The sequence below is a fragment of the Dysidea avara genome, chromosome 3 (assembly GCF_963678975.1).
Source record: "Dysidea avara chromosome 3, odDysAvar1.4, whole genome shotgun sequence".
Taxonomy (NCBI): domain Eukaryota; kingdom Metazoa; phylum Porifera; class Demospongiae; order Dictyoceratida; family Dysideidae; genus Dysidea; species Dysidea avara.
The window spans coordinates 43,692,582-43,716,299 of record NC_089274.1 but is presented as its reverse complement, the minus strand read 5'-3'; the positions used below and the strand labels follow the sequence as shown (position 1 = coordinate 43,716,299).

Here is a 23,718-nt window from a genome sequence, read left to right as displayed (position 1 = left end):
TGCTGGAATTATAGCGAGATTTCTAATTATAGCCGGATCATGTGTGCGCCAAGGCGTGGCACTTTGTTACATCATCAAAATAACGCATCCGCCTACGAAATTTTTTTAATGCTAATACGAAGGAATCGTGCTAAAGATAGAGTAGCGCTGGTATAAATAAGTTACTGGGTAAAAGTATATAACATGCTTGCTGCATGGCGAGTTATTCCGCCTAGGGAAGGTTTTTGCAATAGAATGCTCGATACTTTTGCCCTCACTTTTCTCGTAAACTATCATGAAATTTGAATCCGTAGCAACTTTTCCTCGGTTTTTCCAGACCACGCCTTGGCACGCACACAAGGTCTATAGGGCTTACACAACATTACGTATCACCGGAAACTGTATATTGGTGGTGGGTTGGCTTCGGTGTTGTCTTCTGCTCCGTTCAGCAATTGAATGCATTCGAGGTGCGCGTTCATCCATTGGTGCTTACACTAGGGCTCCACCACACCAATGGATTTAGTGCAAGTGGAGTCCCGCTTGTCAGAGTAACATGCTAGCTGCGTTACTCTGCTTTTCCATTGTCTTTTACAGTTGTCCAGCACGCACCTTTCTTTGTGCTGGGCGAGGTGCTGGGGGTGGCAGGCAAGGGCAGTCCGTCAAGCCCGGGTGGAAAAAAGGAACTGTATATCATGTGACCTACGTGTGGTCGACGTGCGTAACAATGCATCACGAGTGAAACAGATTCAGGATAGTTCGAAATACCATAGATTATATATTCCTTACCTTAGTGGGGCAAAACATTGATATGCGCATAAGTGTTGCAAGTTAGACTGGGTATGAGAAAAACGCCATCTTTGACAAAGGTGGCGTTTTTCTCATACCCAGTCTAACTTGCAACACTTATAGGGGTGCAGCATATCTCTCTGTTGCCCACGCACTAAGCCACGCAAAGGTCACGTGATTGAGCACGTGGGCGGATCAGGGTTTATTTTGTAGATGATTATTAAAGCATTTTGCAAGACAGAGAGCTATAAAATTAGGAGGGTTTTACACGTGGCTTAATTGAAAGAGTTGCATGTGTTGATCGAAGTTGGTCACCGCGGCAATGGTGGCAGCGAAGCTTAAAGTAATACTTCTAGCCATAACCATTGTTTCTGCTAGTACTGGAGTGACCCATGAGAAAGAAACACTTCATCTTGGAGTGCTAGTTTCTCAAGATGGAGAATTTGACTTTTCAGGATTTATTCCTGCCCTGCATTTGGCGTTACAAACGATTGAAAATGATGCTTCGTTTCAATATAAATTTGATGTTAGAATCGACGACTCAATGGTGAGCGATCAGTAAAGCTTCGTGAGAACGTAACGGACAAGCTTTTTGTTGTAGTGTGCAGCGGCATCTAGCCTTCGGAGTTTCATAGATCAAATCTTCAACCATAGCCAGATCATACTGATTGGTTCAGATTGCTCTGTGGCCACCGAACCCGTTGCAGAGATTGCTCCCAACTGGAACCTTGTGCAGGTCAGTCTGTGCTATCTGTAAGTGGTAAGCTTGTCAGTATGCTTGCTGCATCTTACAAGTAGTTATACTGAGCTAGCGAGGTAGCTGGCTAGCTCAGTATATAGGTAGCTGGCTAGCTCAGTATATAGGTAGCTAGCTATATAGTTCATAAACAATTTTTCGAATGTAATTATCCGTGGGACCTGACAATTGTGTGCAGATTTCAAAGATTCCAAATTGTAAAATTCTGGTTTAGCTAGCTAATTAAATACCTATTTTTATTATTGCAGAAACTAGAGTATGTGGAAATTATAATTAATGAAGACTTATATGCTGCAGATTCTATAGTATTCCAGTAGCTAAGTATCAACGCAAGTGCACTGAATGGGTTGTATGATATGAAGAGAGTGCATGGATGGCTTCTGTACATGGCAAACCGTCTGTCTATGAAAATTTAATCGACTGACTATCTGATGTCTGTAGACAAGCTAACGACTGATGCTGCATGCAGGCTTGAGCTTTTCACTGTTATAGCTAGATACCACCTCAGTCCAACAAGTGCCTTTTGAATTTTTACATACCTCCGTACATATAATGCAAACATCATGAAGTTACCTTTGTGTCCCATTTCTTTTCTCTGACTGTTCAAAGGTGTCAATTCATGGAAGCACACATATGGCTTCACATTGTCTATTACGTTTTAAAAATTCACATATAGTTATGTCGTAATAGCTACCATCTTTCACATTGCTAGAACCCTAAATTAATCACTCCAGTAATTCTGATAATCAGTAATTGTCAAGATGAGCCAGCAGAAAGCATGCTTTGTGTTGTAGTTGATATGGCTGCTACTACTAATGCAACTTGAAACAATGAATAGACATGTTAGGTGAGCGGGGGCATTTATTATAAAATATGGTACTTTGCATGAGAGGATCAAAGGAAGAGTGGTTTGATGGTTATAAAGAAGCAAAGGTTCTTTGTGACTAATAAAAAACAGTTACAGGTTAGATACAGTACAGCTATGAAAAGCATGCCAATTAACTTATGCACAGTTATGAAAAGTCTTTACAGATAAACAGCTAGTGTAATCGCATGAATATTGCTAAAACTAGCCAAACGATCCTATCTGCTAGTTCTATGACTATAGAAACAGATTATATGGACACTTGCTAATGGTCCGATGGCTAAGAACTGAAACAATGTGAATAGTCGAGATGACTGCCCAAAGAAGACAAATAAGAAAGTACTATATAACACTCAAAGCACTGTGTGTACAAAAATACAACACTCGGGGGTATATGGTGACTAACTACAGCACTTGGCTTGCTGTTTTAGTCTCTTGACACACACCCTCATGCTGCATTTTTTGTACGCACATGAAAGTTTACACAAAGAACACGGAAATCCATCAACTGCCACATGCGCAAAAGTGCACGTTGCATGTTCTCATGCAAAAAAAACCCCTTCTCATGCACGTGGCATGTAGCACATCCTTGTGCTTTTTAGCTTGTGCACATGGCACATTCTCGTGCAATGGCTAACAATGTGCCAAGAAGTGTTGAAACTGCGAGTGAAAGAGGTTTGATAGGCTCAGAAAAACAAGGGAGTGTGACAGACTTAGAAGAGAACAGGAAACCAATGAAGAAAACACAAGCAAGGTTTGTAAGCACATGCAAATACCTCAGTGCTTCAATTTTCCCACTCAATTATGGCAGATTGACGAGACAGAAGAAGGTGAGGAAGATGGTGTTTTATGCCAACAACATAGCTATCATACAAAAGTGGAGACAATACTGAAGTTCTCAATGAATACGAATACTTAGAACAAGAAGATACCTTTGAATCTAACATACAGCATTCTCCAGTAATCAAGAATTGCCACATCTACAAGAATATGCTCACAGTGGATCATCACGCCTCAATTTACACAGCTTCCACCAACCATAGTATATGTTTTTCATTTAATAGTTTAAACACTTCAAGTAACCTTTTTAAATATTAGAACCATTCATTTCATTTAACTGTCATTGTATGTTCAATTGATTGCATTAAATAGCTTCGAGATCAGGCTCACTCACAATCATTATGCTTTTAGCATCTGTCTAGTGATAATGCATTGCTGGCTTCATGTGTTGTCTATCACTTACACCATGCCTCCAACAGTCAAAGTAAACAGATTGGCTTCCCATATTGTTCTCTGTGTGTAGGCCTGTGTAACAAGCAGAACATAGTTGAAAGCAAAATGGCTACTTTGCTTATAAGTTTAGTTGAACCTGATTTATAATTGAACCTGTAATTAAAATTAATTTCCTGTGTAGATGCTGTACACATCAATCTGTTTGCTGTTTGTTATCCAGTGCTATAATTCCAAGACTGCTTAACAGATCTTAAAAAACCCATCTCTAAATTCCTTTTAGGGAAAAAATGAAAATAAATTAAACATGCAAACATCCGGTTATATCACCTTAATTCACATAATATTATAAATCTTCAGACAGTTAATTTGTACCTTGGGAAACCTTTTGAGGTATATCTATTTATAAAGTGAAGACCAGAAGCCATACCCTTAATAATATTAGAAGCAAATTATTTTTAATTATTAGCTATCACCTGTTGGGTAGGTTGAATATTTATTTATTTATTTATTTATTACTGTGTAGGACTCCATCAAGGAGTATAACACACAGATACAAAAACAAAATCAAAGTAAATTCAGATGATTTAACAAAATGTCCTTAAAACAGTTTATAGATGGCTGATTGACCACATCTTCTGGCAAAGTGTTCCATAATTTAATAGTGGATGGTAAAAAGGAAAATAAGTACGAGTTGATTCTTGCTTGTGGGATTCTGAAACGTTGTGAATGACCTCTGGTAACTGATGACATTGATGTTAGTGAGATAGATGGAACTTCCATTTGACAATTGATTATCTTATAAAACATGACTAGTTTGCAAAATGTACGTCGTGATTCTAGAGAGGGCCAATTAAGTGATGTGAGCATGTTAGTAACACTACTTCTCCAGGAGTAATTGTTCATTGTATACCTTGCAGCACTACGTTGAATCTTTTCTATGGCAAAAATATCAGATTGAAGGTGAGGAGCCCATATAGGTGAAGCATATTCTAGTATGGGTCTGACAAGGGACTTATAGCAATGAGATCTAATAACATTCCAATGCTACATATGATAGTACCCACCCAAACGCATGAAACTGAGGCAGAACCGAGGTCAAGTGTAACACAAGAAGGTTGTTATAAGAGAAATATTTCCTAGTGAGCAGGAGTTTATGGATACTAGATTAATTCCTGATTGAGTTTTGTTAGCATATAGTTATACGAACTTTCAAGCAAGGTGTGTTTAGATTTAGCTTCATAGTAACTTAAGATAGATAGTAAAAATTAATTGAGCTTATAGGTTTTTGAAAGAATTCCCACAAACCTTTTAGGTAGTATTTTCATGGAACTGATTGGTTATTATTATAAAAATTACCACTGGTAACTACAGACAGCTTGTCCAAGCAATTCTGTAGTTAGATTAGTGCTAGCCATGCTGATATCAACAAGGAATCCCAACACTGATATGTGTTGAATTCATATCAGATATTATTATTATTATTATTATCATCATCATCATTAGTATTATTAATATTATACCGCTGGTAAGCTTGTCCAAGTTAGATTAGTGCTAGCTATGCTGGACAAATGCATATCAACAACAAGTTCAACACTGTCAGATTTATGTCTGCAAATAGATGTACTGGGTGTGTAGCTATGTTGTGTAATTATGTTGTGTAATTATGTTGTGTTGTGCTTGGTGTAGTGATGTTGTGCTTCTCTATATTATATTACTCTGTATTTGTTGTGTGTGTCTCAGTATGAAACTGTGTGTATACTCTGGAATAGAACAACCTTGGCCGAATTCCACAGTTAGAACAGTTAAATCAAATCAAAAGGCTTATGCAACCTCTTCTGTATACTTTTCGCTCAATTTAATCATAACAATTAATACATATGTTCGTAAGCCCTATACAGTATAATGGTATTTTGTATAATCCATGTATGCATGTAGCCTTGTGCAACTGTAATAACAGTATCATAGTTGTATCAGGTTTATTAAAGTGCAATGCAGACTTGTAATCAAATACTTGGGTATTTGTATTTTAAATATATATTTGTTTGTACATTTTATGTTTTGGAAACTGCATGTATTTGTAATTGAATTTAAATATTTTTTAAAAGTATACTTGACTTTTGATTACTAAGAATATGACATATAACTTTGCACTTTTTTCAAAAGCAACACAGTCCCTTTTGAAGCTAACATCCCTGTTATTGACACCTCAATAATAATACAGTAGCATTAACACAATAACATTAATAATTATAAGGCCATTGCTATTTGTATGACCTATAGCTACTGTAAGTACTAGGGTGAGGAAGAAACCAAAGCTGAACTCGACCTTAATACCACTTTTATTGATATTCACTGTCTGTATGAAGGTAAGCTTTTGGTAAGTTTGAGGTGGTTTAGGGTTGGCCAGCCCTCTAACCTAGCTCACAATTAGCGTGTTTGATACTTGAGTTGTGATGGATGACTATTGGATGACTTTATGTGGTCTGCTTAAATGCCATATAAATGAACTATTGGTATTAGTCTCTGTACAAATAGCCACTCTGTAATTATAATACAATGTTTGACTCGCTTGTCAAATATGCATTACCATAAACAATGAGAGTTTGGAGTGACTAAAGTTTAACATATGTTGACAAATTGTTGGAACTTAGCTATTTAATATTGTTTAATGTTGGCTTTGTGAGACTTTATCTGCCAACCTACATCAGATGCTGATTCACCAAACTTAAGTCATACCAAACTTTTATCATTTATAGTACCTAATAGCAGCTAAGTATTTTAATTATTTCACAATTTAAGATTAATTGTGTTAATATTTAAATGCTATGCAATGTATTTGACCCCAAATCTGGTACAGTACAGTAGCAATTGAATCACTATGGAAACGTTGTGTATTTAACTAGCTAGGTAGGTACATTTATGCATCTTTTACAACAAGAGTGTACAAAAGCAGTGTCATATCTCATCCCAATGATTCGATTTGATATAATTATTTTTTATACTTACAACAATCAGCTCAATGCCGTACGTTCCTCCTTGTTGGAGTGATACAAAAAAACTAAACATACATGCATAAACAGACACAAAGTAAGACAATAGCAAACATAACACCACACACACACAAACAACACTGAATTACATAGATGACAAGAAATGGCTTTTCTCTAAAAGAATGAAGTTCTTTAATGTCGGCTGGCAAGGAATTCCACAAAAAAATCCTTGCATACAAATGAGTGGCTTTGTACCTAAAAATCCTTGCATAGCAATCACAACCAATGAATGCCGCATAAGTGTGTTCCACTGATCTACTGCTCCACTGTATACTGTATAATGGTTTGGTATGTTGAAACTGATTATTGCATGACAGAAAAGTTGAAATCAGTTTCTATTACTTTGATTCTTGCTACCTGATGAACGATAATGCCTTTTTTGACAACAACGTGTGGCAGTCTGTGATCCAAAGGTACGTCAAAATTGTTAATTTGGCCTGGCTTATATCCATTAAGTCATACTTCTCCAAACACTCATTCAAAACAGCAAAATATTGCACAATAGCATGTCTGTTGTTCTTGGCCTTTATACGTGACTAAGAAGTACAATTCCTTTCTGTAATGACAATTTTCCAGGTGTCTCTTCATAAAGCTTGCAAACCAGCCATTGATTATCTTTTTCTATAATACTTTTGATTTGTTTACATGTTTTGTTAAAGTCTATCTTTCCTACAGTGATTATAAACTCACTAAGCTCTTCTTCTCCAGCTTGGCTTAAATACAGTTTAGCACCTATGGACTACATGTCCTAGTTTTCTGTCTTGTAGTGTGGACATCAGTACTTTGTATTCAACTGCAACTTTTTCACTCTTAACAGCATCCACAGCTGCCCTCATCTGCAGCTGGATATCAGTCTACTATTTTCTCATTGCTTTACGAAAGTGAGTGTAAAACAGCAGGTGCTGACTGTGAATGATGCAAGCGATGTTTCCCCTTACAATCAGTTGTAAGTATCGTCAAAAAAGTACAAATAGACATAGAGACATCAAGTGATAGTAACTGCTGTAAAATCCCGAATATCACAGTTACAATAATTAATACAATTATTTCCGATAATTGATGTATGCCAATAATTAGTGACTTACGCTATACCTGAATGGTTGGTATAAACACTTAAACACTTATACCATGGTTGCTAGGGATTCACCTTTTTTAGCAATAAATTACTAATGTATCAGCAGCATACATATACCAACACCACAGACAAACAAAAACACAATAAAAATTGAGTTTCTGATTGGATCAGATCACACTTTGCAATTGTGTAGTGGCCTAGTGAGGACCGGGATTCTATGATACATGGTAAGTAAACAACACCTGATCCTGAAGCACACGGGTCATTTTATTTCTCAGGTGACAGGTTCCTCAAGAAACCAATAATGAAAATGTTTATAGAGGCAAATCTAATTTGCCTAACCTTACCAAACTGAAAGATTAGCTATTAGAATTAATCACTTCTTAGATACAAAAGCATCCTGACAGAGTCATTACCAAATATCAGTTCAGTAGTTTATTTTCAGGGGCATGAGAAAAAGTTTTGGTGCCTGGCTCTACGGTATTACACTACCCAGACATTTTGCCACCACAAATGCTCCCATAAAGACTTGTCTGGATTACTCCGCATTTTGATTAATTAAATATAATTTGTAAAAATATATCAGAAGCACTTTACATCACTTTGAAGGCACATATTAGCTTGATTGTACCTAACTAGTACTGCCAACGTGCCATGTAGAAGTCTGGTTTCTGTTCGATACTTTCTGACAAGAAAATACAAGCCTTCATGATCCTTGTCATGCTCATGTATATAACCATGAGGCAGCAAAGAGTTTATATTAAATTCTTAAAGTTAGCACTAATTTGTATACAAATGTTTCATATGGTGATTGTGCTACAGGCTTGATCGTTTTACAGTAGAAGTTGCTCGAGGCATACACATTACACATGCCATTTTGGCATATGCTGCAAGTTATAAAACAGAGTTGGGGTCATTACTAAAAAATGTAGCTACTTGTTGCTTCTACGCAATGTAATGCCCATACTGCAGTACTCAGAATAGGGCAACGACTTATAATACAATCTAAACCAAAACAGCTAAGCTGTGAAAAAGGGGTGCGACCCCCAAAAAAGCCAGCATGAAAAAGATGTGAAATCAAAGGTGGCAGCCAAGAAATTGCTTATCAACTACAGCTGACATTCTTCATTCAAAACTTAACACTGTTGTATCATGGCACTCCAAACAATAATGATACCCTTTGATTTCACATATTTTCACCCTGGGGCAGCACCCTTTTTCACAGCTTGGCTGTTTTGGTCTAGATATCACTTCTTTGTAGTTGCATACACCAAAGCTGGCCAGTGGACCAGCTTTGAAGCTTCCTTATTACTTGTCTTTTTCTTACTACAGGAAGATAATAAAGAATTCGTTATGTACATTTGGTTTTTTAAACAGTTTTTTGTGGCTGAACTTTCCACATGGTGACTTGATTGTGGCTGATCTCTCTTTGAAGTGACTTGTAACATAGTTAAACTTTACAGGGTGAATTTTTGTAGCTGAACTCTCTACAGGGTGATTTGTTATGGCTGAACTCTCTATAGGGTGACTTGTTGTTAGCTGAACTCTCTGGGTTGTAGTTGAACTCTCTACAGAGTGACTTGTTTGAAGCAGAACTCTCTACAGGGTGCCTTATTTTGTAGTTGAACTCTTTACAGGGTAATTTGTTTGTAGCTGATACTCTACAAGGTGACTTGTTTGTAGCTGAATTCTCTACATGGTCACTTGATTGTAGCTGAGCTCTCTACAGGATGACTTGATACTTACTGAATGTTCTAATGTTCTCGATCCACCAATCCCATAACATAGTTATTACACAGGTTTAAGGACAGCTTTGCTAACCTGAAAACTTGTCATTTTTCCTTCACCAAAAACTTCTTTCGTTCATCTGCCACTTCTTGGTCAAATTCTCTCACTGCTGTCACAAGTGGTACTTGTAATTATGATGAATTTATATCCTCTGTTAACTTAAATAAGCTAGTGTACTATATAACTATTTTGTATTATTGTATGTTATCTAGTGGTTGTGTTTTGTATTGTGTTTACTGTTGTGTGTGTGCTCTGGTAGGGAAGAACAGCTTTTGCCAACTACCACAAGGTTAAACAAAGAATAAATCAATAATAGGGTGACTGCACTATTAGAGTATCTCAATCAAACATTTTAAAATGTTTCTTAGTCTGGGAAAATAGCAAAGAAGGCTGTTTTTCAGCCAAAGAAGGCTGTTTTTCAGCTATGCCCTGAAAGCACAGAATATACCATATAGCCTAAATATTTGAGGGGCAAATATTTCGAGGTTGAGCAATGTTGCTAAAATAAAAATTTCGCGGATTTGCAAACACTCCCAAAATGTATTAGACTATATGGAGGTCTAAATATTTCAAAGGTAAAATTTTTGCTAACACCCAAAACCGTGAAATCAGCAAACATTTTCCCCTCGAAATATTTAGGCTATATGGTAAGTACCTACTTATGCAACAAAAAATTACATCATACAATTTTTTTTAACATTTGTTACACGTAGTTGGTTTTCACAGTGTTTTTATTGTGAATTCTTCTAAACCACTGAAAGGTTATTCTACGATAATTAATCCACCCACGTATACCAGTTTATTCCTATACGCGATTTGCCTAGTAAGCATGGCAACTAAATGTTTTTATTGACAAAACTTGATTGCGTGATTGTTACATACTGTTGGTTTTCGTGTTGTATCTTCATGGTCTTGATCTTGATTTCTTTCAAAAGCACTTCTACAACGGTTAAGGTTACAGTATATTTTAAAATGCATGGCATGACAAATTACAAAACCCGCCTTTACCCCAAGCGGGGATAAACAATTTCAGCAACTGCCAATATAACTATTTGTACTTGTTTGCTTTTACTGTAGAACAACAACTGTTCTTGGGTGTGTGGTCTACGATAGGGCAATGTTTTACAACAACATGCTGCCAAAAACCAGACTAACAAATTACTGAATTCTTATAATTTCAAATATAAGTAACTAAACAACTAAAATATCTAGGTCCTGTGGAAGTGATTAAGACATTTTATTGAACTTTTAGTACTTTCTTACAGTGAAGCTAGCTCTTTGAAGCAGCTCTTTGAAGGCTTGTATCTCTGTTATCTGGGAAGAAACATGCCAAAATGCCTCCACAGGCACTAATAAATTTAATATACAATATCACTATGCCCCAGAGAAGGATGTATATATGAAATACCAAAATTCTGTTATAATTATGGATTGCTTGCAGGAGACCCAATATTAACTGGCAGCTAAATAGTATCCAAAACAGTTTCTATCCTCACACAATCAGTAACTTTTTCATTGACTCTAAATTCTGGTGGTTTCAGCCAGATGCAGTGGCAGATCCAAGGGTGCACACACCCCCCTTCCCCTCTCAAAAGGAAAACTATATACAAGATCGAGATACTCTAATAGAGTAGTCAGTCAAATACTCTAACCTAACTTGCAAGCCATGCTGGTTTTTGCCCATAATATATTGGCTAAATTAAGGATTAAGTTTACACTAATCTACCTTGTTTCAGTGCTTTTTATTGTAATGTTTAACGTTTATTGTAAAATTACTTGTATAGTTTACCTGACAAAATCCAACTGTTTTAATAGCATGCACGCATGACTGTAAAGTATGGTACAGATTACTACGCTTTACTTTCTGTAGATTTCAGCAGCATCTTCATCACCTCGTCTTTCTAATTCCAACATATTTCCACTATTCCTAAGAACAGTGTCAAGTGATGCAGAAATTGCTGTAGGAATAACAGCAGCCATGAAGGAATTTGGATGGTCCAGAGTTGCTTTAATAACACAATCGGAGAATATCTTTACATTTGTAAGTCATGAAAGTTTTAACAGTTGTTCAGAATTGAATTCTACATATGCATAGCTAGTAAAAAGCTGAAAACATCATATAATTACTGTATATGAAGTTCATACATTATAGAAATCTGTTGAATTTTGAATCATTAAAATGTTCTAGATTGCTCAGCAGTTGGGGGCTGTGCCTCCAGACCCCTAAATCAGTAACTCAATACTGCTGTTGAAAACTGCTTTTGAAAAATCCTGACTGTGCTCCTGGATTATAACATACAAATGTTTGGAAAATTAAAATTTTACTTTTGAGTAGGGATCATGGAAATAAAATGCAATCAAAAAGAGAGTTAGGTCATCTACACCTGCAGCTATACCAGTGGACATTTTATATAGCTACATGCAGCCTGCCAATGGTATGGCCATGAAAGTAAGGATTAAATGACTCGACCTATAGCTGTAAGTGTAACTAGATGACCTCCCTTGTTTCATTGCTTTTTATTTCTATGATCCCTATATACTCAAATTGACTATCAAAAAGTATGCAATGATGTCATCTTACCCACAATAGTGCACGTGGAACCTAATATCCTCGTTCCTTAAGGGTATGACCTCTGCAGGATAAGCACAGGGACTATTAAAGTGTACACAGAAGTTATAAAACACTTACATAGTAATGCTACGGGTGTTTATAGTTGATTCTGCCATATGGCAGTTGCGGTAGTTAATTCTTTCTATTTAACTAGCCAATGGAGTACAAATTTATGACACATACATGTAGCAGAGTAATGCTGTACTACAGTGAATGGCAGAAGTCCTACTTGAAAAATGGTATGTTTGTCAAAGCAATTAGACTGCATGTTATTTTCCTTGGTAAGATTGTGTAAAGAGTACAATGGCATCAGTTTGGAGGATGAGCCTTTTCTTCTCTTGTAATTTAGTCTGTAGTATTAAAATTTTGGTAGTAAGAAATTTTCTGTTTTTTTTGTATACTGAGTTGAGGACTATAATATGTATTGCCAACCAAGCCACAGTCCTCTATATTGATACAAAGATGGTTTAACTATGGAAACATGTTATGCCATCTGTTTGCAGTTCCAAAGCAATGAAACATTGATTTCCCCCAAAGGATAAAATCTACAATAATTATGTTGATGATTAAAACACCGGGGTATAGTTTGTTTGGATGTTTCATTTTATGTGGATATCACCTTAAAATTTTACTTCAAGTTGGACTTTTTTATGATTTCTGATGCCAGTTATTCATCACAAGTGTATGTATGTACAGCCATTGTAAAACATATTTCATGATTACAATGATGTTCTCTCTTTCCAAGCCAAGATATGTAGCAATTCTTACCTACATGTTTAGAATGTATTACTTCCAAAGTTGAGGTCTTTTAGATAGGCAACATAGGCTTGAGCCAACTATACTTTGAAAATAGCCTATTATACTTTTGAGGAGTGCTCCTATTATTATACTTTCAAAATCAAGATTGTGATCTAGAGTTGGCTTTTTTATTAGAGTATATCAGTCTTTCCTGACTGCTGTATAAGAAAGAGTAAGTGACTTCTCTATTAGAGTATCTCGATCTCATTTCCACAAATCAGCCAAGAAAATAGTAACATTACACATTTTCTTGATATGACATGCAGTATATAAGGTGCAGTGTATTCATTTTTTGTATTTTTGGCACACACACTGTGCATTTTAATTAAAAATCTTGAAAATCATCCTGCATAATGCTTGATACTTTTGCTAGCCTATTATGTTTGAAATTATGCTGGCACAAGGCTACTTTAATAAAAAAAGTGCACACTTGGATATGTATTTTACACAAGTTGCTAGGATGAATATTGACACATACCTGCATGCACCGTTCAATAGTTAAAACATCACTGTGTTTAAAGACACATGTATGCATATTATAACTTTTATTCTAGTTTTCTACAGAATTTAAAATTCACCTTAATGAGGTAAACTTGCAGCTATTAGAAGAAGTTACATTCAACACAGATGAGAGTGTTGAGTTGGTTGTGAGGGAATTGAGGGTAAGTAAGTTGAATCAGTTGTGTGTGTATTAATTAAGTAATGCAATTAAATTCTGGGGTTGGAGGGATTTTTTTCCTTACTTTGGCCCCTTTTCTGTTACACCTTATCAGTCAGTCAGTAAGTCAAGTCATTAGGTCTAAGTCCCTGAAATTAGGTTAGGTAATCCTAAGGCTGCAGCACATGTTGCTGTCAGACCTTCAGTGCTGGTCACTGTAAAGTGCTAATAATAATAAAAAAATAAAATCTCATCATGTTGCTGCTATATTTTACAGAAGACTTGATCTCCTTGTCTCTCTTCAGAAGAAGTATATAGTGTCATATAGCTGTGTGATGTCAGGGTGGTGGCAAGGGGTGCTGGTAACCCTGGGAATAATAATAATAAAACATCTAAATTAAAAAGGTTATCATGTATCTGTAGCTCCATAGTGCTTGAATGGTATGATTAACTATTTCTGCAGTGGAAGCTTCCTCAGGGTAGGGCATCTCCCATTCCTATTGTGAGTCAAATCTGCCCAGCTATCATTGAGGTATACACGCCTTCAAATTCATCTTATTTCAGTTCTTCATGTAGCCACGCAGTCTTCTGTAGTAAAGGGGGACAATTAAAAGGAATTATTAAGGCTAGCCATAGGATGGCTTTGGAACTTGCAATTAAAAAAGAAGTGATATCCACACAAAAACAGCCAAGCTGTGAAAAAAGGTGCAGCCTTAAAAAACCTGGGTGAAAAAGGTTGTGAAATCAAAGGTGGCAGCCAACAAATGGCTGCAGTGATGTAAAATTTTATAATGGCTGTGGGAATTGTTAAAATTTATTAGTATTAACATCATCAATTGGCTGCCACCTTTGATTTCAAAACTTTTTTGACCCAGGCTTTTTAAGGCTGCACCTTTTTTCACAGCTTGGCTGTTTTTGTGCAGTAATAACATACAAAATTCATAATGCTTCATCAATACTGTCTTACTGTAATGTGTATGCACAGTACCATACAGTATCATCACATGTTCACTAATAATTTTGTAATTTGTAGAATTCTCCAGCCCGGATTATATTTTTAAACATGTATCAAGAATATGCAATAAGAGTTATGTGTGAGGTGAGTATTGTGCATGGAGTGGTGCTCTGTATTTTTATCTGTATAGAAGTCCAGGTGTTTATTTGGACCCAGTGTTTAAGTCAGCCTGGAATCTATTCAGGCATGTGTAACCATGCAGCATAGTCATGCAGGTTTATATTATAGACTTACAGTTGGGAATGAAATGTGAAGCAGGTATATAGACTAACATTGCATACAACTCCAGCATTTATTAGAATTGTTTAGTTTTTAGCAGCCCAGCATTTAATGGACCCTGGTATAAATTCTATGCCTCAGAATTAAGCACCCAGCATACAACTAAGCCCATGTGTGCGCATTTGATCCCATCTTTGTTATAGTTAGACACCAAATACCAGCATCTCCGAGGCATAAATGCTGAGTAGGAGGTGTTAGAATGATGCAACATAGAAACCAAGGCATATGGTGTCTAACTGTTTTAGGAAATGGTCAGCCAGGGACAAGTTAATGTAGCTAGCCATGCCTTGCACCACTCAGCTTTGTGGCCAAGTCAGTGAAGAGTTTACGAAAGGCTGTACAGGAAACTCCACTCGAAAATGTACTGCCTTCTGAATACTGAGCCAGATGTTTTACTGTGGTAGACTGGTGATACGCTGCTTAACTTTAGTGGCATCAACTAGTATTCTATCAGTTTGAATGCATCACATAGTGTGAAAGTAAGTTTCATCACAACTACCATGAGTGAGACTTAGTCAGTTATTGGATTGTTTCACCCTGCTCGTGTAGAAGAAGTGAAAGTGGGTGTCATAGAGCTAGCAACATTAAAGTGCTACTTGTCACGGCAGCGCAGCCCATTTTCTAGGAAAGTAAGACACCAATACCCACCTTGGCACTGCAGTTAACCCTGCATGGTGATAACTAATTAACTGGTGTGGTTAACCATGAGTCTTCTTAGTACCAAGAAACATCTATTGGAGTCTCTTCATAATATAGAAACTTCTATTTTAATTGAACTTCAAAACATTGCTAACATATCATTTTCTAAGATATTGATAAATACAGTGTTTATATTTTAAAAGCAGATGCTTTGTTTAACAGTTCATAATAATCAACTATGTAGTAAAATGTTTCCTATGGAGCTCTAAGCTTATACACAAATACACAAAGTTCTTAATCTAAACTGCATGCACTTTAGTCAATCACATTTTATTGAATTACCAAGTTTGCTTGAGACTGCTCTTGAGTTCACCACACCCTTAAACAAAGGTCTTTATTGCTCCTAAGCACTAATTAGGTTTCACTTCTAAGCTTGTTCATGTGAGTCCTTTATGAAGCGTATACTGAAGCCTGCCACTGACACCTACTTTTAAAATCCAAGGCCACGCATTCTCTTGTAATTAATTGTTTGCTTAGCACTAAAACTGAAGCATGTCATTCTATTCTGGCATATTCCGTTTTATGTGAACATGAAATTCAGATTAGAAGTGTATTTCATGAATCTAGAAGCATTTGATCAAAAGACACTATACTGTGAGGGTCGTATTAGGTACCATAAAATTTCACATTTTGTATTGTGAGATAAGTCACTCAATTTGTGCTTTTCCCATTGTTTTTCTTCCAGTGATTCTTTTTATCTATTTTGTTCAAACTTTTAACCAGAATTATTATGTTTTTCTCAAAATTATATGCAGCACACAGTAAGATTATTTCAAAGTGGTATGCTTGCTTCTATTACAGAATCTTTTACCTGCAAATTCTCTAGTTGGTATAGGAAAGAATTCTATTCATCCGCTACTTAATGTATCGTTGCTCTTTCCTTTTGTGCTCTGATTAATTTCCAGCAAAATTGACTCATCTGTAGTTTGTTTCATTTCATGTTCCATTGCTTTGGGTCACATAGTTTAATGTTTAATTGCATTGTATTACTAATTATACATTTGTTTGTGTAGGCACTCAAACATAATATGGCTCACCCTACACATGCGTGGATGTTTTTCAACTGGTACCCAGATAACTGGTGGTTTGACAATAGCTGTACAAAAAATGACACAGAGAAAAAAATGGCTATAGAAGACATCTTGTCAACTTCACTCATATTTGATCACTATCCCAGAATTGATGAGAATGATAAGGATAAAATGAACGTGGGAAATATAGTAAGCTGTAATTCATTTGCTCATCGTGAATATTTGTATCAAAATATGTTGTGTAATTTTTGATTTTTACTAAATGCATACTGTAATATATTGTTACTCTGCTACTTTAACTATTGTTATACTTTTTCAGAGCTTCAAGGAATTTGTATCGTATCATAATGAGGCATTTCCAAAGTTAGGACGTAATGCTTCTTCTCAACTAGAAGACAGTGCATACATGTTTGATGCAGTATGGGCAGTAGCACTAGCTCTGAACAATACTGATGCAGATTTACTCAACTTTACGTATGATGGTGAAAAGGCAATTAATATTTCTCAAAGTATATATCAGGAATTAATAAACGTGGAATTTTTTGGATTAACTGTAAGTGCAATCTAGCTTAATTGATTGCAATACTATTCTTACACAATTTCATAGGGTAATGTTTCATTTCGTGACAATGGTGACAGACCTGGAAAAGTTCGTGTGCTACAATATAGATGGAGTTAGATCACTAATAAATATAGAATTAATTATTGAATTATGCTGTCTTAATAGGTAATGGTAACTTGACCAAAGTACAATTTGGGACAGTGGAAAAGGGAAGTCTAGTATTTGATGACAATGAAAGTGTGACTACAGTTTTTACAGGTGTGACTCAAATACTTGTCATTTTAATAGTTTGTATTACATGGCAAGGATTCACCCTCATAAACACATATGCTTTATTGTACACGAAGTATAGGATAGCAAAATGCTTCAGTTTCTTTCTGGTAAAAGTGTAATGTAGTAATGCTAATTAAGAAATTTATGCTAGTTGGTGGTGGTAAACAGAGAGATTTACTGCTCTACAATATTTAGCTGAGGAAAATCTGACATTTAGTCTTTGTCTAGACAACCACAGGTAATCCTTGTACATAGATTGATTCAATGGATATCCATTGTAATGGTATCAGGTGGAGTATAGCCAAAGAGCTATGCATCATGCTACCTTGCACTGGAAGTATTTCTGAAAGCATTAATTCTTATGTGTAAAGGTATGGCCCTAAGTTTTCAAAGTTTGGCATCAACACACAAAATTTTACTGTAGTCATCCAAGCTATTCCTGATATACATACCCATCATTGATGTTCATCTGTCATCCAGCCTTTGGTGTCATGACTATGGCAGAATTCTGATTTCTCAGTGTATATCACACCTATAGTATAGGGATCATGAAGGTGTGGGCTTTCTTGTCCAATAATATCATCACTAAAACTAGCCTCACGTTTTCTTCACAACAGCTTGGCAATATTGAGTAGGCATAATCAAACCCAAACATGCCTCTAGAGCAACCCCAAACACTTCCAATAAGTTTCTATGGATATTTTAAAACTGAATTTCTACTGACTGACTAAATGACTAGCTGATTCCTTCAGTCAAGCATAAGTCAACTATTTTAGCACCACAGGCTTGATTTCTTCATTATTTAATTGACCAAGAGGTGCCTTTTGGCCTACCGCAGCAGCTATGATGGATGATACATCATAGACTTACCGTATAAGCAGAAAATTTGAAGTGTAGGCAAGTAAGGCAATCTCCCTTGTTTCATTACTTTTCCATACTCAAATGCCTTGTATAGAAAATAATAATAGGCATTTAAAATTATGGCAGGTTTGAAAGTTATATAAAATTAATTTTATTTTTATACCACTAGGAACTTCACATTTGTATCACTAGTTGATGCACTAACCGATCTTTCCAAAGATGCAGTTATCATGATGTATTGTGTTGCCTTTAAGTGTGTGTGACAATAGGCCATTTGGACAACATCACAATTATTAAGCAAAGAACTCCCACTGTAAATTCCAGTAGTATGATGAAATATACTAAATGAATAATCAGTATTAAGTTTGTTTTCATTGGACACTTGGACGCTTGCATGTTTGCTCCACAAATAAACTTGAACATATTTTCATCTATAGATGATATTGTAGATGATGAAGAACACTTTTACATTTCTTTGCCATTATTTGTGGTCTACACCATGTTATCTCTACTGGGAGTGTTGTTTTCCATCATTTGTTTGGTTTTCAATCTGTGGTTCAGAAAGCAAAAGTATGTTATTATCAGGGGCGGTTCTAGAAATTTTGCTGACTGGTTTCTAATTTCAAAGTAGTGCTTTACCTACATATGCAAGATCATAGAGATGCTTAAAGCTGGGCCTCAAACAGTCCTAAACTTATGGCAAAAGTACAAGATCAAGTTGCAAATGCTAACTAACACTATACAGTCAATGTTTTGAGCCTATTGTAAATACATCAAAGGATACGTTAAGTCTGATGCATCTGAAAGTACTGGAGAAGTAATTTTTCGTGGTTTTCTGATAAATCAATACTCTTTATGAGGCTACCACTAAAGGTTGTACGATAAGTATTCTGTTTAGTAATAAACTGGCCAGGGAATTTTTCTGGCTTGATATTATTCTGACTGTTCTATTAAAGTATACCCATATTTTTGAAAAGCTGATTGGTTTCCAGAAACCAGTGAAATTTCCCTAGAACCGCACCTGGTTATTAGAGTATAGTCTTTTACAATAACATGTCCTGCATAGGCTGGTGAAACTGGGTAGCCCATATGTCAATGTGATGATTATAGCTGGAGCAGTTATATTTTACATAACAGTGATTTTTTTTGGAGTGGATGAAAATGTGGCATCATCTTCAACAGTAGATCACCTGTGTCAGACAAAAGTCTGGTTGGTGGCAATTGGATTTAGTTTATTGTTTGGGACAATCTTTGCCAAAACATGGAGGATATATTTTATCTTTAATTATATTAAACCAAAAACTAAATTGGTAGGTTCTTGTGCATGATGTTAATATACTGGCATAGCTAGCTATGTACAGTTTTGTTCCATTTTTGCAGGAAATGAAAGACATTTACTTGTTTGCAATTGTCGGAGTACTAATTCTAGTAGATATTGTAATACTGATCCCACCAACAGCAGTGTCTAGTGCCATCTTGAGAAGGGAACAAGAAGAAGTTGAAGGAGAAGATGTTAGTTAGTGATTTAATATAATGTTTATATAACTTGATAATACAATTTTGTAGGCTGGTGATCTGCCTGGAATAATTGGAGTTTGCAGATCAGACAATTCGCTGCCTTGGATAACAGTCTTATTAGCATACAAAGGATTAGTGCTGCTAGCTGGACTGTTTCTGGCCTTTGAGACACGTAAAGTAAAAATCAGATCTTTAAATGAGTCTCGATTTGTGGCAATGTCAGTTTATGGAGCGGTAACAGCTTCAATAGCTCTCACACCAATTGGATTTTTGCTAAATGATTTTCCAAATATACAATATGGGATAATGGGAATTATGTTGCTGTTTGTTACAACTTTAATATTGGGTTTGGTATTTGTTTCAAAGGTGTGTAGTCTAGTGTCATGTGTACAGTACTTTGATGTATAGTCTTTGCACATAGATGTACAAGGTGTATCGTGATCCAGAAGGAGCAAACTATCTAGAGCAAAGTCATAGCAATGTTAGCAGTACTACCAAAACTACTGTTAAGTTTTCTGAAGATGATTATAAGAAAAGAATAGAAGATCTCAATTTTGAAATTAAAGGACTCACTAAAGAATTGGAAATGGTAAACTTTAGTGTTGTACTTTGCATGGGCAAGAAAACTGTGCCATATTGTATACCTAGCTGCACACTTCAAAGCTTCTGGTGTGCTGTACATGTGCTATATTTTCCCAACTGTGTTTTATTAATGTTTTCCCTATGATCCCAATACTCCGAGGCTAGCCATATTATCACATTCCTTTTGCCAGACCACTGCAATGTTTATGTAATTCAACAATATTATTATGACATATCATTAATACAAAGCACAATGCTGTGATGTAAACACAAGTGGGCAAATTATTAATAAATTAAAAGCCAGAGTAAAGTATAAACAGTGGAATGGACTACTGCAGAATAGTGGAATGAAATTTTATCCACACTAACTGCAAAGAATCTTGTATATTACAGTTGGATGAAATTTATGACATTAGCTATAAGCATACGTAAATAATTGTTAATACATGGTAACTACATTTAGTGTGTTCCTCATGTTGTTTGCTACTTTAGACCATGGATTCACATTTTCACTTCAAAAAGTGCTTATGGAATTGCTACAGTGAAACCTGTTAATCAGAATGCTAGGATACCTACATAATCTGGATACTTGGTGTTGGTCCCATAGTATCCCTTAACACGTGAACTGACCTAGAAAATCTGGACACCATGGTAATCAGGACACAGTCCCAAGTTGTCCTTAATACACAAGTTTCACAGCATACTCCGCTGAATTGTTGTGTTTCTGTAAGTACATAATACAAACTAGGGTGTAGCCAGAATCCGGGCCCAGGCTCAGGCCCAAGAAACAATAATTGTACACTATGTAAAGATCTTATAGAAGAGTCACCCTATTACAGCAGTCAGGCAAATATTAGTAGCTACTCTAATACAAATCAATCAATTTCAAAGGGTCTGGATAGCATGTTTAGGCAGAGAGCAAGATCGAGATACACTAATAGAGCAGTTACCCTAATACAACAGTCAAAATAAAAATAATGTAACAGACTTACTCTCAGATTCAATCTCAGAGGGTCTGATTTTCAAAACTTTCTTGGGAGGGACATGCCCACAGACCCCACTAGGATGGCATGCTTTACATGCTGGTGTGCGTTGTACACTAAGGTATGCCTTCCCTATCTATAGTGTTATGTAGCTAGGTCCGGCATCACCAATAGTCTGGCCACACCCCTGAATACAAATTGTATAAATCCTTCAAAATGATAATCAGCAACTTATGCTGATTTTCCCATTTTGGGTTATGCCTTAAGGCTTGATATTCCCAAACTAAACTGCAACTGAGTGTACAGCTGACTTCATTAAATGCATTGCAATAACAAATTTTGTGTATATATAATGAGACACACAAAGGTATAATGGGATATAATAACCTGACTTTGTGGCAATTGTACTTCTGAATCATCAGAGTATAAAAATGATACATTAGACCTTTTAAAACACTCCACTATTCCACCATTCTGTTCACTTGTTTATAACAAAGACAACACGCAACTGACAGTAATCAACACAAGATAACTCCTGTCCATGTTTTGAAATATGTTATTTGTTTCCAGTCATCAGCACAACAGTATATACACAGAAATGGCTTCTAACATATCCAATAAATGCATTTTCACCTGCTAAGCACCATAGCCACTATACAACACAGTCACATGCAGATTTAATTTCTACCTTATATAGTAACATTAGGCCACTTCAACTAAATTTCTTGTTTCTCGGACCTGACCAACCCATAAAATTTGTAAATGAAATGCTTTTGTTCATTTTTTTAAGATCACATGTTTGATCACATGAGCTTGTGGCATCGATGTATTGTTGGTCATCCATATCTGCTATGCTTGGGGCAAGCTTGGTAAGAAGAGTTGTAAAAGTAGACTATGGATGGACGCTTCAGTGGTCATTTAAATATACTAATCATTATCAAACGTCTTAGTTATACATGTTGCCATAACTTCAATTTTAAAAATTATTACCACCTAATTTATACCTACCTACCGACCCACTTTTCAACTAGTTTCAGTCCAAGAAACAAAAGATTTAGTTGAAGTGGCCTTAGCATGTAGGCATAGGGTACTTTTAAGGTAAAAATTAAGGGGAGGTAGATAACTGGAACCAGAAACAACTCTACAAATAAAAAGTACAAAAAACAGTGAGTGTAGTAATGGAGTGCAATAAATAACTGTTCTGTGATACACATTTCAACATGTTAAGTATACTGAAACCTTTAAATATCCATTATGATGCCTGTGAAAAGAAAAGAGCAGGTAAAAATAAGCTAATAGAACAGTCGCTTAGTAGTGAAATACACTAATAGAGCATTCACTGATTCAAATGTTCTAAGGTAATTGTAAGAAATGATGCTAACCAAGGAGCGTAATGCAAGCATAATGGAAACACTGAATAGCATATAGTAGGTGATCAGTTTAGGTAATTCCTGAAAGCATTTTGGGCAAAATTTTGAGCATATTCTATCCATAAGCCAGCTTTGAACAACAAAAAGTGATATTTATGCACAAACAGCCAAACTGTATAAAGAAAGATATAGCATTCAAAAATTAGGTTGTGAAATCAAAAGTTTCTACCAAGAAATGGCTGTAATGATATTTAGAAATGATTTTACATTGTTTTGGCATGGCTATAATTGGATGATTAATTGACTGGGCACTTGCATAGGTTTTTAGATGTAACATATCATTAACTGGTTTTTGTTACAATTTATGTACAGTTCAAGTCTCACCAGGACACAACTACCCTGCAAGAACATAAGATGAAAACAATGTCAGGAGACGAAGAGGTCAACGGAAATGCGTCGCCACTAGAAACACACCTCTAATTTGTATACTGTTAGTACCAAAATGTATTTAGCCTACTGATGTCTGTCTGTGTGTGTAGTGCATGTGCACCTGATAATACTACTATATAGTCCATCAAACTGTGTGCTATTGCTTACCTATAGTCCTACCTGTATTTTCTCTCCAGGTTCATTCTGGTACATTCAATATTATCATTACTTGGTTTGTACAGATTTATACAATTCATCATCATGCAGTAGTTATGGATACGTATATTTGGCAGTACTAAATAATGAAAGGATTGAAAGCAAACAATATTGTTAAAGTACCATAAAGCAGATAAGAAACTGTAATGTTCCATATAGCTATCTTTCAAACATTCTATATATTGTAACAAAAAATGGATCACCTTTCTTTTACTCAATTGGTTAAAGAATATATTTTTAAAAATTGAGACCAAAGGAAAAAGTTACATTTTTGCGGTTTTACCTTTTCCTTTGAGTAAT

The 23,718-nt window shown here is 35.8% G+C and overlaps 1 protein-coding gene across 2 annotated transcripts; it reads left to right on the top strand.

The window, feature by feature from the left end:
* Nucleotides 1-1,014: 1,014 nt before the first annotated feature.
* On the top strand, nucleotides 1,015-23,527 carry LOC136251138 (gamma-aminobutyric acid type B receptor subunit 2-like). Of its 2 annotated transcripts, none has more exons than XM_066043520.1 (15): nucleotides 1,015-1,312; nucleotides 1,367-1,501; nucleotides 11,404-11,574; nucleotides 13,497-13,604; nucleotides 14,634-14,699; nucleotides 16,607-16,813; nucleotides 16,944-17,177; nucleotides 17,232-17,298; nucleotides 17,352-17,444; nucleotides 18,758-18,890; nucleotides 19,387-19,630; nucleotides 19,701-19,832; nucleotides 19,887-20,204; nucleotides 20,260-20,427; nucleotides 23,146-23,527. In XM_066043520.1, exons 1-15 carry the CDS (start codon nucleotides 1,088-1,090, stop codon nucleotides 23,251-23,253), a joined length of 2,409 nt encoding a protein of 802 aa, XP_065899592.1. In that variant the 5' UTR covers nucleotides 1,015-1,087; the 3' UTR covers nucleotides 23,254-23,527. The 2 variants fall into 2 exon arrangements, with proteins under 2 accessions (XP_065899592.1, XP_065899593.1); XM_066043521.1 differs by lacking the exons at nucleotides 1,015-1,312; nucleotides 1,367-1,501 and adding exons at nucleotides 4,176-4,487; nucleotides 4,538-4,580.
* The last annotated feature ends 191 nt before the right edge of the window (nucleotides 23,528-23,718 follow it).

Excerpts from the sequence above, each read along its gene's own strand:
- LOC136251138 (XM_066043520.1), top strand. The coding sequence starts at position 1,088 with ATGGTGGCAGCGAAGCTTAAAGTAATACTTCTAGCCATAACCATTGTT. Across the intron at positions 11,575-13,496 it reads CGGAGAATATCTTTACATTT|TTTTCTACAGAATTTAAAAT; the intron begins GTAAGTCATGAA and ends CTTTTATTCTAG. Across the intron at positions 17,178-17,231 it reads TGGAATTTTTTGGATTAACT|GGTAATGTTTCATTTCGTGA; the intron begins GTAAGTGCAATC and ends ACAATTTCATAG.